Source organism: Podarcis cretensis, assembly GCF_951804945.1.
Source record: "Podarcis cretensis genome assembly, chromosome: 17".
In the NCBI taxonomy this organism is placed as follows: domain Eukaryota; kingdom Metazoa; phylum Chordata; class Lepidosauria; order Squamata; family Lacertidae; genus Podarcis; species Podarcis cretensis.
The window spans coordinates 15764280-15777668 of record NC_137187.1 but is presented as its reverse complement, the minus strand read 5'-3'; the positions used below and the strand labels follow the sequence as shown (position 1 = coordinate 15777668).

The 13389-nt window shown below is 43.4% G+C and overlaps 1 protein-coding gene across 4 annotated transcripts in view; it reads right to left on the bottom strand.

Annotated features, from left to right (window-relative positions):
• PALM2AKAP2 (PALM2 and AKAP2 fusion) overlaps nucleotides 1-13389 on the bottom strand; it is a 222086-nt gene that overhangs the window by 168872 nt on the left and 39825 nt on the right. For all 4 annotated transcript variants that reach the window (XM_079959176.1, XM_079959170.1, XM_079959175.1 and 1 more), the window contains exon 3: nucleotides 768-898. In XM_079959176.1, the coding sequence (XP_079815302.1) occupies nucleotides 768-898 (131 nt within the window). The remainder of the gene's footprint in view (nucleotides 1-767; nucleotides 899-13389) is intronic.

The following is a 13389-nucleotide window of genomic DNA, read 5'->3' as shown; positions in this document are numbered from 1 at the left end:
AAATTAGACAAGGCATACAGAAACCTGTCCAACCAATAAAGCTTTCATGACCAAAGAGCAAACCTAATAGGCCACCTTGGGAAGTGAATCCCACAGTTAGGGTGCCAACTCCAAAAAGGCTCCGCCATATTGTTGCCAGCTGTCATCTGACAATCTTAGAACACACAGGGTTAGGAGATCTTAAATATTCTGCGTTGTATCTAGTGCAGAGCTGTAGCTAGTCCAGATAGCGCCCCCTAGCCATGAACAAATTAGCTATTCTTTCTGCCTCTCCTCCAACCCTGCCCCCCTCTACCCATTCAATTCACCCTCTATTTGAAACCATTTCTTATGAGGCAATAATTGATATTTATGGACATATATTTTAGCCTATTTTGCACCTTCCCATTGCCTGTGCAATGGGAGCCCAGCTCAGCACTCCCTAGCTACAGCCCTGACCTAACTTGCATTCATTAATTTCAACTGAGTAAAACCCAATTAAATGCAACCTTTTGTTTTTGGGCCCCCTGTTACAGTTAACAAACACACCAGGGCTAGGTAGTGTCAGATATCCAGTAGTGCCTTTAACCTGCAAGATTGCTGATTAAATTCATCACCTCAAACTGCCCTCTTCTGAACAATCAGCTAAATCCTTGATTGATTGCTCAAGTAATTGAATCAGCAGTGATATAAATTTTGTGCCCCTGTATTTCATTACATGCAGACAAACCCTGATGACTTGAAAGCATTTAGGATTTGGCCCTAAAGATGTAAAAAAAAGACCCTACCTATGGATGTTTCCTTCAAGGTTTTTCACCTTCAGCTCATCCTCTTCTGACTGCCTCTTCCTGGCTTCTTCTTCTGCTGGTGAACTGGCAGGAATTCCTTGCAGCAACCATTTTTCACGGAGTGCTTTTGACTAGGGTGGAAGATGATGGGGGGGGGGGAAAGCACACACGGTGAGACGTTAAGAGACTTCTCCTCTTAAATATTTGATGGCTGTCTTGAAGACACGGATTAGCACTTTCAGCACAGCACAAACGGAACATTGTGGATCCATCCTCAAGGACTGGTTTATATCTCAACCTGGGTGTCACATATACTCTATGTAGTAAATAGGTAACTGAATTGTTAAAGGGTAAAGGGACCCATTAGGTCCAGTCATGACCGACTCTGGGGTTGCGGCGCTCATCTCGCTTTATTGACCGAGGGAGCCGGCGTACAGCTTCTGGGTCATGTGGCCAGCATGACTAAGCCACTTCTGGCGAACCAGAGCAGCGCACGGAAATGCCGTTTACCTTCCCGCCGGAGCAGTACCTATTTATCTACTTGTACTTTGACGTGCTTTCGAACTGCTAGGTTGGCAGGAGCAGGGACCGAGCAACAGGAGCTCACCCCATCACAGGGATTCGAACAGCTGACCTTCTGATCGGTAAGTCCTAGGCTCTGTGGTTTAACCCACAGCGCCACCCGCATCCCAGGACAACTGAATTATTAACTAGCAGTAATTTTGATTTGCTGCTGTAAGTGGCAATCAATTGGACAAGGATTGAAATTCTACACTAGGGTGGCATTCAATGTTGTACTACTTTTAAAATAGCTCATTTGGTCCTTGTCGTGTGATGTTCTGAGAGTTCTCCTGACCACCACAAATGATTGGGGGTGAGTGGGAATGTAGACGCAGTATACCTAAAAGAGCGTCTCCACCCCCCATCATCTAGCCCGGACACTGAGGTCCAGCTCCTAGGGCCTTCTGGTGTTTCCCTCACTGCGAGAAGTGAAGCTACAGGGAACCAGGCAGAGGGCCTTCTCGGTAGTGGCGCCCTACCTGCGGAACGCCCTGTCATCAGATGTCAAGGAAATAAACAACTATATGATTTTTAGAAGACCTCTGAAGGCAGCCCTGTTTAGGGAAGTTTTTAATGTTTGATGTTTTATCACTTTTTTATTACTACAGCGGAACCTTGGTTCTTTAACTTAATCTGTTCAGCTCCCAAAATGTTTGAAAATCAAGGCATGGCTATGATTGGCGCAGGCGCCCCGGAAACAATAGCCGGCAACCACATTGGACGGTCAGCTTCTGAAAAACGTTCGAAAACTTACTTCTGTGTTTTTGGCATTTGGGAACTGATTTGTTTGTCAACTAAGCCGTTCGAGAGCCAAGGTTCCACTGTATTAATATTCTGTTGGGAGCCGCCCAGAGTGGCTGGGGAAACCCAGCCAGATGGGCGGAGTATAAATAATAAATTATTATTATAGACAAAGAGAGGTAGGGAAGCTGTGGTTTGGCTACATAGTGGGAATAGTTTTGGCTTCTGCACTATTTTGTTTCTTAAGAACAAAAGGTGCATCTGTCAGGATACACAAACTTTCTCCTTTCTCACCCACCATATGCTATTGCTGCAGATATTTTTCTCAAAGCCTGGATGGGATCAGGTATCCAAAGTGAGCTGCATGATGGGCTGACATGTCACACACATGCCACATGGCTTGTGCACGTCACTGTGGGATTCTGAGCAGGCCTAGTCCCCTCCTTGAAAATTTTGGAGGGGCCCTCGGTCCCCCCCAGATGGCACTCCAGAAATAAACCTGATGTGAGAGAGCAGGACCAAGCAAAATAGGGAGAGGTTCAATGTCCTGCTCTCCTCACTCATGTAGAGTTTCATTGTCAAAGTTAGCTTCTCTTTATATATGAAAGGACAGATGTGTCATGTGTGAATAAACACTTTGTTCTTGTGCAACACATGTCCTTCAATGAGGGGACAGATGAATAAATTGGCAATTCTGGCTTCTAATTCTTCCAGTCCTAAATTCAGTTCACCACATTTCTGCAACTGTTTGTCAGCTTATTAGTGTGTATTTCTCCCAATATACAGTGGTACCTTGGGTTACATACGCAGTGGTACATACGCTTTAAGTTACAGACTCTGCTAACCCAGAAATATTACGTCGGGTTAAGAACTTTGTTTCAGGATGAGAACAGAAATCGTGCAGCAGTGGCCCCATTAGCTAAAGTGGTGCTTCAGGTTAAGAACAGTTTCAGGTTAAGAACGGACCTCCAGAATGAATTAAGTTCTTAACCCGAGGTACCACTGTACACGTTTTGCAAGCAATTCCCCCTAATTTATTGCATTTGTTATTTTAACACACACACACACACACTTACTTTGAAGCACATATGTCCCTAATATATGCATTTTGAAAATGGGAGAACTGTATCACAAAATTTGGAAACACAGGTGTTGAAGGATAGCTTTGTTTCTGTTTGCATATCGTTCTGGAAAGTGCCAACTTTGAAGGTTTGCATTAAAATGAAACTCAACTGGTTTTCTTCCCCATCCCTAAGTAAGGGCAAGATGCTATCTGCTCACGGCAGGTCATCTTTGTATTAAAGGCAAGCCATTATCTGAAAAGGCACTAACAAGAGTTTCTAAAACAGAGCATGCTGAAAGAGCAGAACTAGCTTGTGCAGATAGACGGAAGGAATCTACCTGCTTAGAGAAGCCTTTCAAACAAGATCAAATCAGCACAAGAATGAAGTCATGCTGAAGGGTTCTTGTTCGTCCTTCCTCCACAGTTGACAAAGAGATGTTGAGTTGTGTCTTGTGGACTGGTCTCTAGCCAGGTTCACCCACCAGCTGCTGTTGTTTACAGAGTATCTAACAGAACCATTGCTGAGAAGCTAAATTGGCTGTTAGTAGCTCCTGGCAGAGCAATAAAGTGATGAGCTGCTCTATCAGTGATAATCTCCCGGGCATCAGCAACCGACTGTATGGGCCTGACTCTCTAGGGAAAACAATGGCTAGCTGATCTGGATGCAGACCGAGACACAGGTGTCAATGAATTTTGCTATTATAGTCCTGAAAAAAAAGCCATAGTTTTGCCTCATCTTTTTATTTTAAAAATGAAGATTGGGGGGGGGGGGGAAGGGTATGATGGCAGTAGTTTGGTTCCTCTTCCAACACAAACAACTTTTAAAAAATGGTAAAATAGATTTCTACTCAACTATTTCTATCCTGAACTTTTCTAAGAATTCATTTCCCCCACCAACAATGTATTTTCCCCCTTAAAAAGGTATTTTTTACAAGGAGATCTCAATGCACCAGCTTATGCTATCATTCTGGTTTATGACAGGTTGATTATCAAATCCAGATGTTCAAAGATACAGTATTTGTTCATGGAAAAGCACAGTTAAGTGGTTACAGATAAGCCAATATGGAGCAAAGCTTCTGAAAGACTGAACCTGGGCGTTCATTTCTGAAGCTGCTAAACCTTAGCCAAAAATTAATTAATACAGCTGTGCACTCCCCAATTCTAATGCTGATAATTTTGTGGGTAGTGTCTTTTGGAGAACAGCAGGGGACCAACAGTATTAGTTTTATTTTCAAAGATATAAGGAGAGCATAATGGAAGCAAGCGGTTCTTGTCAACAGGCAGGTAAAACTCATTGTTCCTGAATGAAATTTGCAAAGGGGGCTCTTGAACTTCAAGGTGCTTTGCAGCCAACTCACTGCTCTCTGTGTTCCCGGCTCAAATTGCAAAATGGATCCCAAAGAATTATCTGCCCTTTCCATGAGCTCTAGCTAAAGGTGTTCCTTTCCAGAGGCGTGACAGAGAATACCCAGCCATCAAGGAACATTCCTTTAGTTCTGCCCAGACTACCCAATGAGGCAATACCAACTAATTCTATCTGACGGTTAGCAAGCAATCAGCTTAATAAATAAAAGATCGCTCAGTAATCAAATCAAATCCGTTTATTGTGAGGACCATGCCTGTGCACAAAAATCAACACTAAAATCAGTAGTTAAAAATATTAAAATTCATTACATACTGTGCCAACAAAACCTTCTTCCCACAAAGTAGAAAAGGAGGGAAAACGAACAGCGAATTAAACAGACGATGAAGGGGTCTTTACATTGTCGTTCATAAATCTTTCCCTGGCTTTCATGGCCTTCATCACAAAGACCGCTACCACATGGGTAATGCGTGGGTTTGCATCAACTAACAAAAATTTTACTCTATCTTCAGGACTGGTTATAGAGATGGGTGTAATTTGCAGCAATGCGTCTCTAAAGCCCGAGTAAATGGGGCAAGAGAGAAAATAATGTGTAAGATCCTCTTTAATTTTCATAAGGCAAGGACATAAATGATGTTCAACTGGGTTTTTTGTGTATCTACCGGTCAGATAAGCAGTTGGCAATGTTTGAAACCGTGCCATGGTGAAAGCTCTCCGAAGGGTTGGATCAGTGATCTCCACCAAGTAGTTGGCACAGATTTTGACTGCTTTTACTCGTGGGAACTTCTCGGCCTTTTGGCTAAGATCAAGTGTAGATCGCTCAGTATCTTCTGCCAGAGCTGCTCTGGTTACCAACATGTGACTGGGCCAGGTTCAAAATTATTGTGTTAATTCACAAAACTCTAAACAACTTGGCCCCCACCGTACTTTAAGGACCTCCTGATTCTTTACATGCACTGCCTCAATTGGCAAGGCCTTCTGATGCGACAATTTTCAATGGTCCCACATCCCCGTGAGGGATGACACCTTAGTGTGGCAGGCCTTCCCTGTGGAACTCCTTGGCAATAGAGGTTCAGCCATCCTTGCTCATTTTCAGCCATCTTACAAAATTTGATGTGTTTCTATTGTAATCCTCTGTTTTTTGTCTGCTTACCACCTTGAGATATTTTACGTGAAAGGGTAGTTTAGAAATATTTAAATAAACTAAATAGCAGTGCTGGTCCCAAGCTAGAGAAATGAAGTTTCAGGGGGGGAAACTACAAAAAATTCAGGAAAAAATTGGGTCCCCCCATTTTCTACCTTGTGAAGCCTTGTTTTGTTTCTTTCTGGAAAACTTGAAAAACATTGAATTATGAGCTATTTTCTTTTGGAACAGTGAACAAAATGCTTAAGTCAAGGTATTCATATATATTTTTGTCCTCTAAAATTATTTCTAAAACTGTATAACAGTTTCAAAAAACAGTTTCCAAAAACTTATATACTGGGTTTTTAAAAAACCCATCTCTAACTGGTTTACTGGTTGAATCCCCGTGATGGGGTGAGCTCTCGTTGCTTGGTCCCTGCTCCTGCCAACCTAGCAGTTCAAAAGCACATCGAAGTGCATGTAGATAAATAGGTACTACTCCGGCGGGAAGGTAAACGGCGTTTCCGTGTGCTGCTCTGGTTTGCCAGAAGTGGCTTAGTCATGCTGGCCACATGACCTGGAAGCTGTACGCTGGCTCCCTCGGCCAATAAAGCAAGATGAGCGCCGCAACCCCAGAGTCGGCCACGACTGGACCTAATGGTCAGGGGTCCCTTTACCCTTTACCTTTAAATGGTTTACAAAAAGAGTGGGAATTAATTAAGACTATGTATCAGACCATTACATTTTCTGTACACTGAGGCCAAGCAAACCCCGGGGTGTACAATGAATTCTATGGAATTCTAAGACAGGAAAATACAATATATAAAAGAAGCCGTAAAAAATGCAACTAAAAATCAGACAACATTTAGCACAGCATGTTAAATTGCTACAATAGGCAGAAAAACCATTAAGAAGCTCAGCAAGTAGTCTATGCTGCCGGGGGGTGGGGGGTGGAGTTTGGGAACCACTCATCTAATGGGATATCTTACAAAGACATATCATATAAACTCATATACTGTCACCCCAGGTTTCTTTCCAGCTAAATTTCAAACTACAATTGGAAAAAAGGCTGCTTAGGTACAAACATCACTCATTTCTACAGAGACTGCAAAGGAAACCAAAGATGCTTGGAAAATTTAAACCGCCCTTAGATCTACAGATGAAGGGCAGTGTTCAAATTTAATAAATAATAATAAGTAATAAAAACCCATTGTTTGCAAATTCCTGCATAAACAACCTGATCCACATCTCTTGCATAAATTGCAGATTGCAATTTAGCTACCCACCAGATTTCATACTGTGTTACAAATGTTGTAACACATACCTGGATGTATAGATGTATTAGATGTATAGATGTATTAGAAGGTATCTATTTCAATGTATCAGGAGTTTGTATTTAAAGGTAATGTAGCCTGGCCTGTATTTGCACAGATGCAGCCTTGTTGCTCTCTGATGAGCTTTTAAATCACCTTCATTCAATATATAGGCATATCGTTAGTTATTGCTACCAGAGCATTAAGATTGTTCAGGCATTGGCCAATGGCACTTTTAAACGACTGCAGTAAATTTTCATTCAATTAGCAGTTGCTGCTTCACTTCTCTAGGGAGATTAGCAACTGTAGACCAAGCCTACAGCCCATCACTAGAAGTCACTCTGCTGAGGTCTTATTGGCTCTCAGTATGTTTTTGAACACCATTTAAGGTGTTGGTGCTGACATTTAAAGCCCTAAACGGCCTCAGCTCTGTCTACCTGAAAGAGCGCCACCACCCTCATCATTCAGCCAGCTCCGAGGACCTTCTGGTGGTTCCCTCACTGTGAAAAGTGAGATTACAGTGGCACTCTCCCTGTGGAACACCCTCTCATTATATGTCAAGGAGATATATGTCAGCCCTCCAGCTGTTTTGGGGCTACAGTTCCCATCATGCCTGACCACTGGTCCTGTTAGTTAGGGATGATGGGAGTTGTAATCCCCAAACAGCTGGAGGGCCGAGTTTGGGGATGCCTGAACTACAGTATACTACCTTTAGAAGACATCTGAAGGCAGCCCTATATCGGGAGGTTTTTAAAGTTTAATGTCTTATGTTATTGGATATGCTGAAAGCCACTCAGAGGGGCTGAGGCCACCCAGTCAGATGGACAGACTACTACTACTACTTCTCCTGCAGTCAGAGAGATAAGTCAGGCCAGCCAAGGCAGATGCTCAGTTTCTATTCTATTCTGCTATATACACACGCCAGGGCTAACCCAAGACATTTTTGCACCTGAGGCGAACCACAAAATAGTGCTTCCCTCCCTGCTAGGGAAGGAGGAGTATGTAAATAACTACATCAGGGAAAAGGGAAGACTAAAGACCTACACTGGAATCTCCTGCCCCTGTGGATTCAGCCACCTGAGGCAGCTGCCTCACTTTGCCTCATGGGTGGGCTAATCCTGATACACACATTGGCATTCTTTTTCTAACTTGGGTAATCAACTGTCAGTTCTCTTCTACTAATTATACTGCTTAACAACTCTCTCTCTCTCTCTCTCTCTCTCTCTCTCTCTCGAATCTGGGCCATTCCTATTCTTTTTAAAGCACATAATAGGTCAACAGGGAGGAGGAGATGGCTGAGCACCTCAAGCTATTTTTGGGGATGTGGATGTCTCTTGCCACTAGTTTATTCTAGGCTTTTTATCACGGCTAGTGCTAGGACAGGAAGCGTCAGTAATGAATCACTGACGGGAACTGGAGTGCCCTGTAATGAGCAGATACAGACGGATGATGCTCCGGTGAAATCAAAAGGCACAGATTAGAAGCACCAGATAAACAGTTTAGCTCATCAAGGAGACAGATTCAACTCTGCTTCTGATATTTCCAGGGCCGTTTTGGGGGCCAATTATATAAATACCTCAACACACAGACACAACCTGTTCCCCTTAGCTCATTTTGAACACCTTCACTTTCATGTTATTTAGATTAATCAAGATTCAGTAAATCCTGTATTCAGATGCTTCCATCTCCACTACGTACTGTAAAGTATTCCATCCTGTGCCACTTTACGCACAAGAGAGAGATGGGATACAGAAAGGTAATGTATTCATTTCCCTCAGGGTGGTATAGTGGTTAGAGTTTTGGACAGGGACCCAGGAGGCCAGGGTTCAAATCGCTGCTCAGCCACAAAGCTCAGTGGGTGGTCTGGGGCCAGTTATTGGCTCTCAGCCTAACCTACCTCTTTTGGATGAAGCGGCTGAGGGGGAGGATCATGTAAACATCCAAGCTCTTTGGAGATATTCTGGGATATAAATGTAACGATAAATAGAATATCCAGGACTTCCAATGATGGAGTCATTTGGTGACTTCCAATCATTTGGTGACTGCCAAGGCTGTCTTTACAAGGGGTGCAGGGCACCTGGGCGCCGAATTCTGGGGGGCACCCGGCGCCCACTGCTGAAGCTGCCTAAGCTCTTAACTATCTATCTGCTATGAAATAATAAATAATTTTGATCAAGCTAGAAAAACCCAAATACATATATACCTAGGTATTACCCAAGTGTATACCTACTGTTTCACTAAAGGACTTTTTACTTTGTACACTCATTTATGAAAGAGGTGCTGCGCCAGCGACAGTGCCTGTCATTCACAATGGCGGCGCTAGTCAGACTCAATGATTTGGGGGTGCTGGGTGGATCTTTGCACCCCAGCGGCGCGTATGCTAAAGACTCCCCTGGTGACTGCTGCCCCTTATATCCAGCTTTCCTCATCCAAAAGTCATTCAAGGCAGCTCCATGAGATTGTAAAATGATGAAAGGGGGGAGGGGAACCATTCAGAAGAAGAAGAAGAAGAGTTTGATTTGATATCCCGCCTTTCAATCCCTTTAAGGAGTCTCAAAGCGGCTCACATTCTCCTTTCCCTTCCTCCCCCACAACAAACACTCTGTGAGGTGAGCGGGGCTGAGAGACTTCAAAGAAGTGTGACTGGCCCAAGGTCACCCAGCAGCTGCATGTGGAGGAGCGGAGACGCGAACCCGGTTCCCCAGATTACGAGGCCACTACACCACACTGGCTCTCATTCACAGTTTAAAAACCCAAAACTATAAAACACACACACACAACACCACACATTTTTGTCAAATGGCAAAAAACAGCATCCAAATCATCCTGCAACTTCCTTTACTCCTATGTTTGTGTACAAAGATCTTTAATAACCCTACTCAAGTTCCTTTATCTGATTTATAGCTTAGTGAGATGAAGATGAAGCATTTATGGTGGCCACAACTAGGGAGGGGCTGGCCCATAAAAATCTGGTCCGCCTGAGTTCTCAAAGGTGACATGACTCAGTCCTCCCCATTTAGTTTCCAGGCAGAAGGGGAAAAAAAATCTTTTAAAATCTGCCCAGATACACATACTTAAAAGTAATTACAAGTTAAGAGGTGGTGTGAGGATGGCACACTGCCTTAGTTCCCCCTCTCAATTTTTCCCTTTCAAAACTTCAGAAACAGTATATCCACCCACCACCTGAATGGAAGCAGCACAAAACCCCCTGATCACTTCGTAATGGAATCTGTCCAGCTGTGGATTCTGAAGTAGACCATTGATCCAATCTAGGTAATGCGCAATCAGTCCAGATCGAATTAGGTGACTCCTCTGTGAAATCCAAAAAGGAGAGATTCCTCCTCCATCCACTCATAAGATAGCTGAGAACAGTCACACACAAAACCCTTAAAACGTTTGTTCCCTTTCATTGCATCCATTACTCAATAAAGTATTTTCGCAACTGCATTATTAAGTGCAGTAAATGCCCATGTCTTTACAGTATTTAACCCTACTTCTAGTAAAATTCTAAGCCTTTCTAGCAAATAGTGCTATGACAAACCTGTCCTCTAATTTCTAGAAAGCTTTATTCCCCCACATAAGGGGGTCCATTTTTTAGCCTCATTCACAGGGCACTTCTGAATATATAATTTCACCAAGTGCCCAGTGAGTTCATTGCAAAGTGGTTGAGTGCAGCGGGTGCCTTTTTCTTTCTATTAAATATTTCTTCTGTGCTTTGCAGCATCTCTGACTGCCTGTGTTTCCTGATCTAAGAAAGTCAATGAGGTTTCTTTGGCCTTTACCTGTCACGCAGGGAGCTGTGGAGATTATGAAATTGATATGTGCAATGATTTTGTTTTTAAGAAAGGCCCTTCTTTTTACCTATTAAAAATAGTTCCACAATGATTTGTTTAAAAGTAAAAATACTTCACAATAAGAGGAGCAAGGCAGCAGTAAATCACACTGATCAAGTGGAGTTCACTCTTTGTAAGCAAAAACAGGATCTGCATAGGAGTGCCAGTCCTAATAAGCTCAGCAATTCATCTCTGGCAGGTCTTGCCCACATGAAGCACTTGCTGAGACTGAAGGCCCCTGCCACATCACAGTTGCCTAAGTCCCTTCCACTTCAGGGTTTCCCTCCAAGCAACCTGAGACTGTGCCTTTATGACGCTAACCTCTCCTCTGCCCTTTTCATGCCTCTCCTGGTTCTGGAAGAAAAGCAGGGAGGGGAGTTTGTCACAGCAGGAGTGGGAGATGCCTGTGCCTCTTCACCAGTTGGACTCATCTCTGCTTCTTGGCCTCCCTCCTCTTCTGCTTCAGCTTCTGCCTCTAGATTTCTCTCTGCCACAGACACTCCCGGCTCACTAAACCCTGTTATCTCTTCAGCTCCCAGCACCTCCTCCTTCCAGTCTTCTCCCTCTTCTCCTTCTGACCTCTCATCATTTTCCCACCACCAATCCCTGAACCCTGAACCTTCTTTTCTTGGGGGTTCCCCAGCCGGTTCCCCTCTGAGTCTATCCAGGCCATGACATTGCCTTACTGGGCTAAATGGAAAGCTCAGCTGAGGATATAATAAGGTTTCAGGAAGTGTGGGCACCCAGAAAGGCTGCAGAATACAAAAAATAAGATAAATTATTTGTGGAATGAAATAACAAACACTCACAAAATCCTTCAACCGCTTAGAAAATAAGGTAAGTGCCGTACACTTCACCCATGCCAATTTTTCTAAAATCCCCCCTTGCTTTTGATAATTTTCAAATGCAATTTCTTTTCTCATTAATTTAAGAATGCTCTACAGCAATAAGAAATTTTCCAGCACAGTGTTATTAGGATCCTCTTCAAATAATCAAAATCACCTTGGAGATGCTCCTTTACACCATAGCCTTTTGTAGGTAATTAAGAGGAGTAAAACTAACCGAACAACAAAAAAAGGATAATTGGTATGTATCCAATTGAAGGTGGGTGTGAACTGTTCAGAACTCCAGGTAACCCAGCACAGAAGCTTTGAGTTGCTGCTGTCTATCTGCCCTCAAACACTCACTCAAGTATTCAAAACCCTCATTAATGTATCAGATTTATTTAATCAAACCTATGAAAAATATGCAATAGCATCCCAGTGCAAAATTAACTGCTGCTGAAATACTGCTACAATTTAGGGATAAACACTCCTCATTCAACCCAGAAATTATAGCCATAGGACCCTCCGGAGCAGAGTTTGCCCTACAGCGTCAATTACAAAACTACATCTATATGGAGAAATACTAAAAAAGGGGGAAATGATGTTTTCAAAATGTTCACTGCACTCAGACTGGGGCAATCCTATAAAGGTAAAAAGGTAAAGGACCCCTGGATGGTTAAGTCCAGTCAAAGGCGACTATGGGGTTGTGATGCTCATCTTGCTTTCAGGCTGAGTCTGGGTCATGTGGCCAGCCTGACTAAACCACTTCTGGTGCAACGGAACACCATGATGGAAACCAGACCGCATGGAAACACCATTTACCTTCCCGCCGCAGCAGTACCTATTCATCTACTTATACTTTGACGTCCTTTCTAACTGCTAGGTTGGCAGGAGCTGGGACGGAGCAATGGGAGCTCACCCTGTTGCAGGGATTCGAACCGCTGACTTCAGTTTAGACCACAACGCCACCCGCGTCCCCTTGGTGCAATCCTATACATACAGATGTTATGAATGTCAACTTCAGCCAGCATGGCCAATTATCAGGGATGATGTGTTGCAGGGGTGATGGGCAACTCAGGAGTGGAAGATTGCAATGCACACTTACCTGGAAGTATGCCCTATTAAGCTCAGTATGGTTTACTTCTGAACAGATATATAAGCTAAGCACCAAATAGTACCTTAAACCTAGGTTGCACTCGCAACAACAGAATGGGGGTTGGATTAGGTGAGCCTTCGGGTCCCTTCCAACACTACAGTCCTATGATCTCAACTACATTGCTTGACTGTAGCTTGCTCTTACAACAATTCACTTGTCCCAGCATGCGAGAAGGAAACACACAGTGGAAATGGAAATGGTATTAACAATGGACTAAGGCAGAGGTTTTTCAACTGAGTTCTATTTGGGTGACCTGTGGAAAGGGTGCAGCACAGTCAAATAGATCTGTACTCATCCCTGCACTTATTTTCTTTGAAGTGATGATGGAGGACTAAGATGCCCAGCAAGGGGTCCATGATTCATGTGGTAGTGGAGGACCATAATATGAACACCTTTCAGCTGGTTCGATGGAGATATCAGTTGCCAACCTGGAGCCCAGAAATCTCCGTATGGTCACAATTGGACCCATGCCAGTAGCAAAATGGGGAATTTTGAACACTGATTCGAATATAAAATTTCTTTGTATGTATTTTTTGGGGGGTTGGAGAATGACATTATACTGTTTGGAGAAGTGCAGATATCAAAAGCTAGCTGTGTTTGGGGGCATGTATTGGTTTGGAAAGCAGTAATTGGGCAACTTCACAT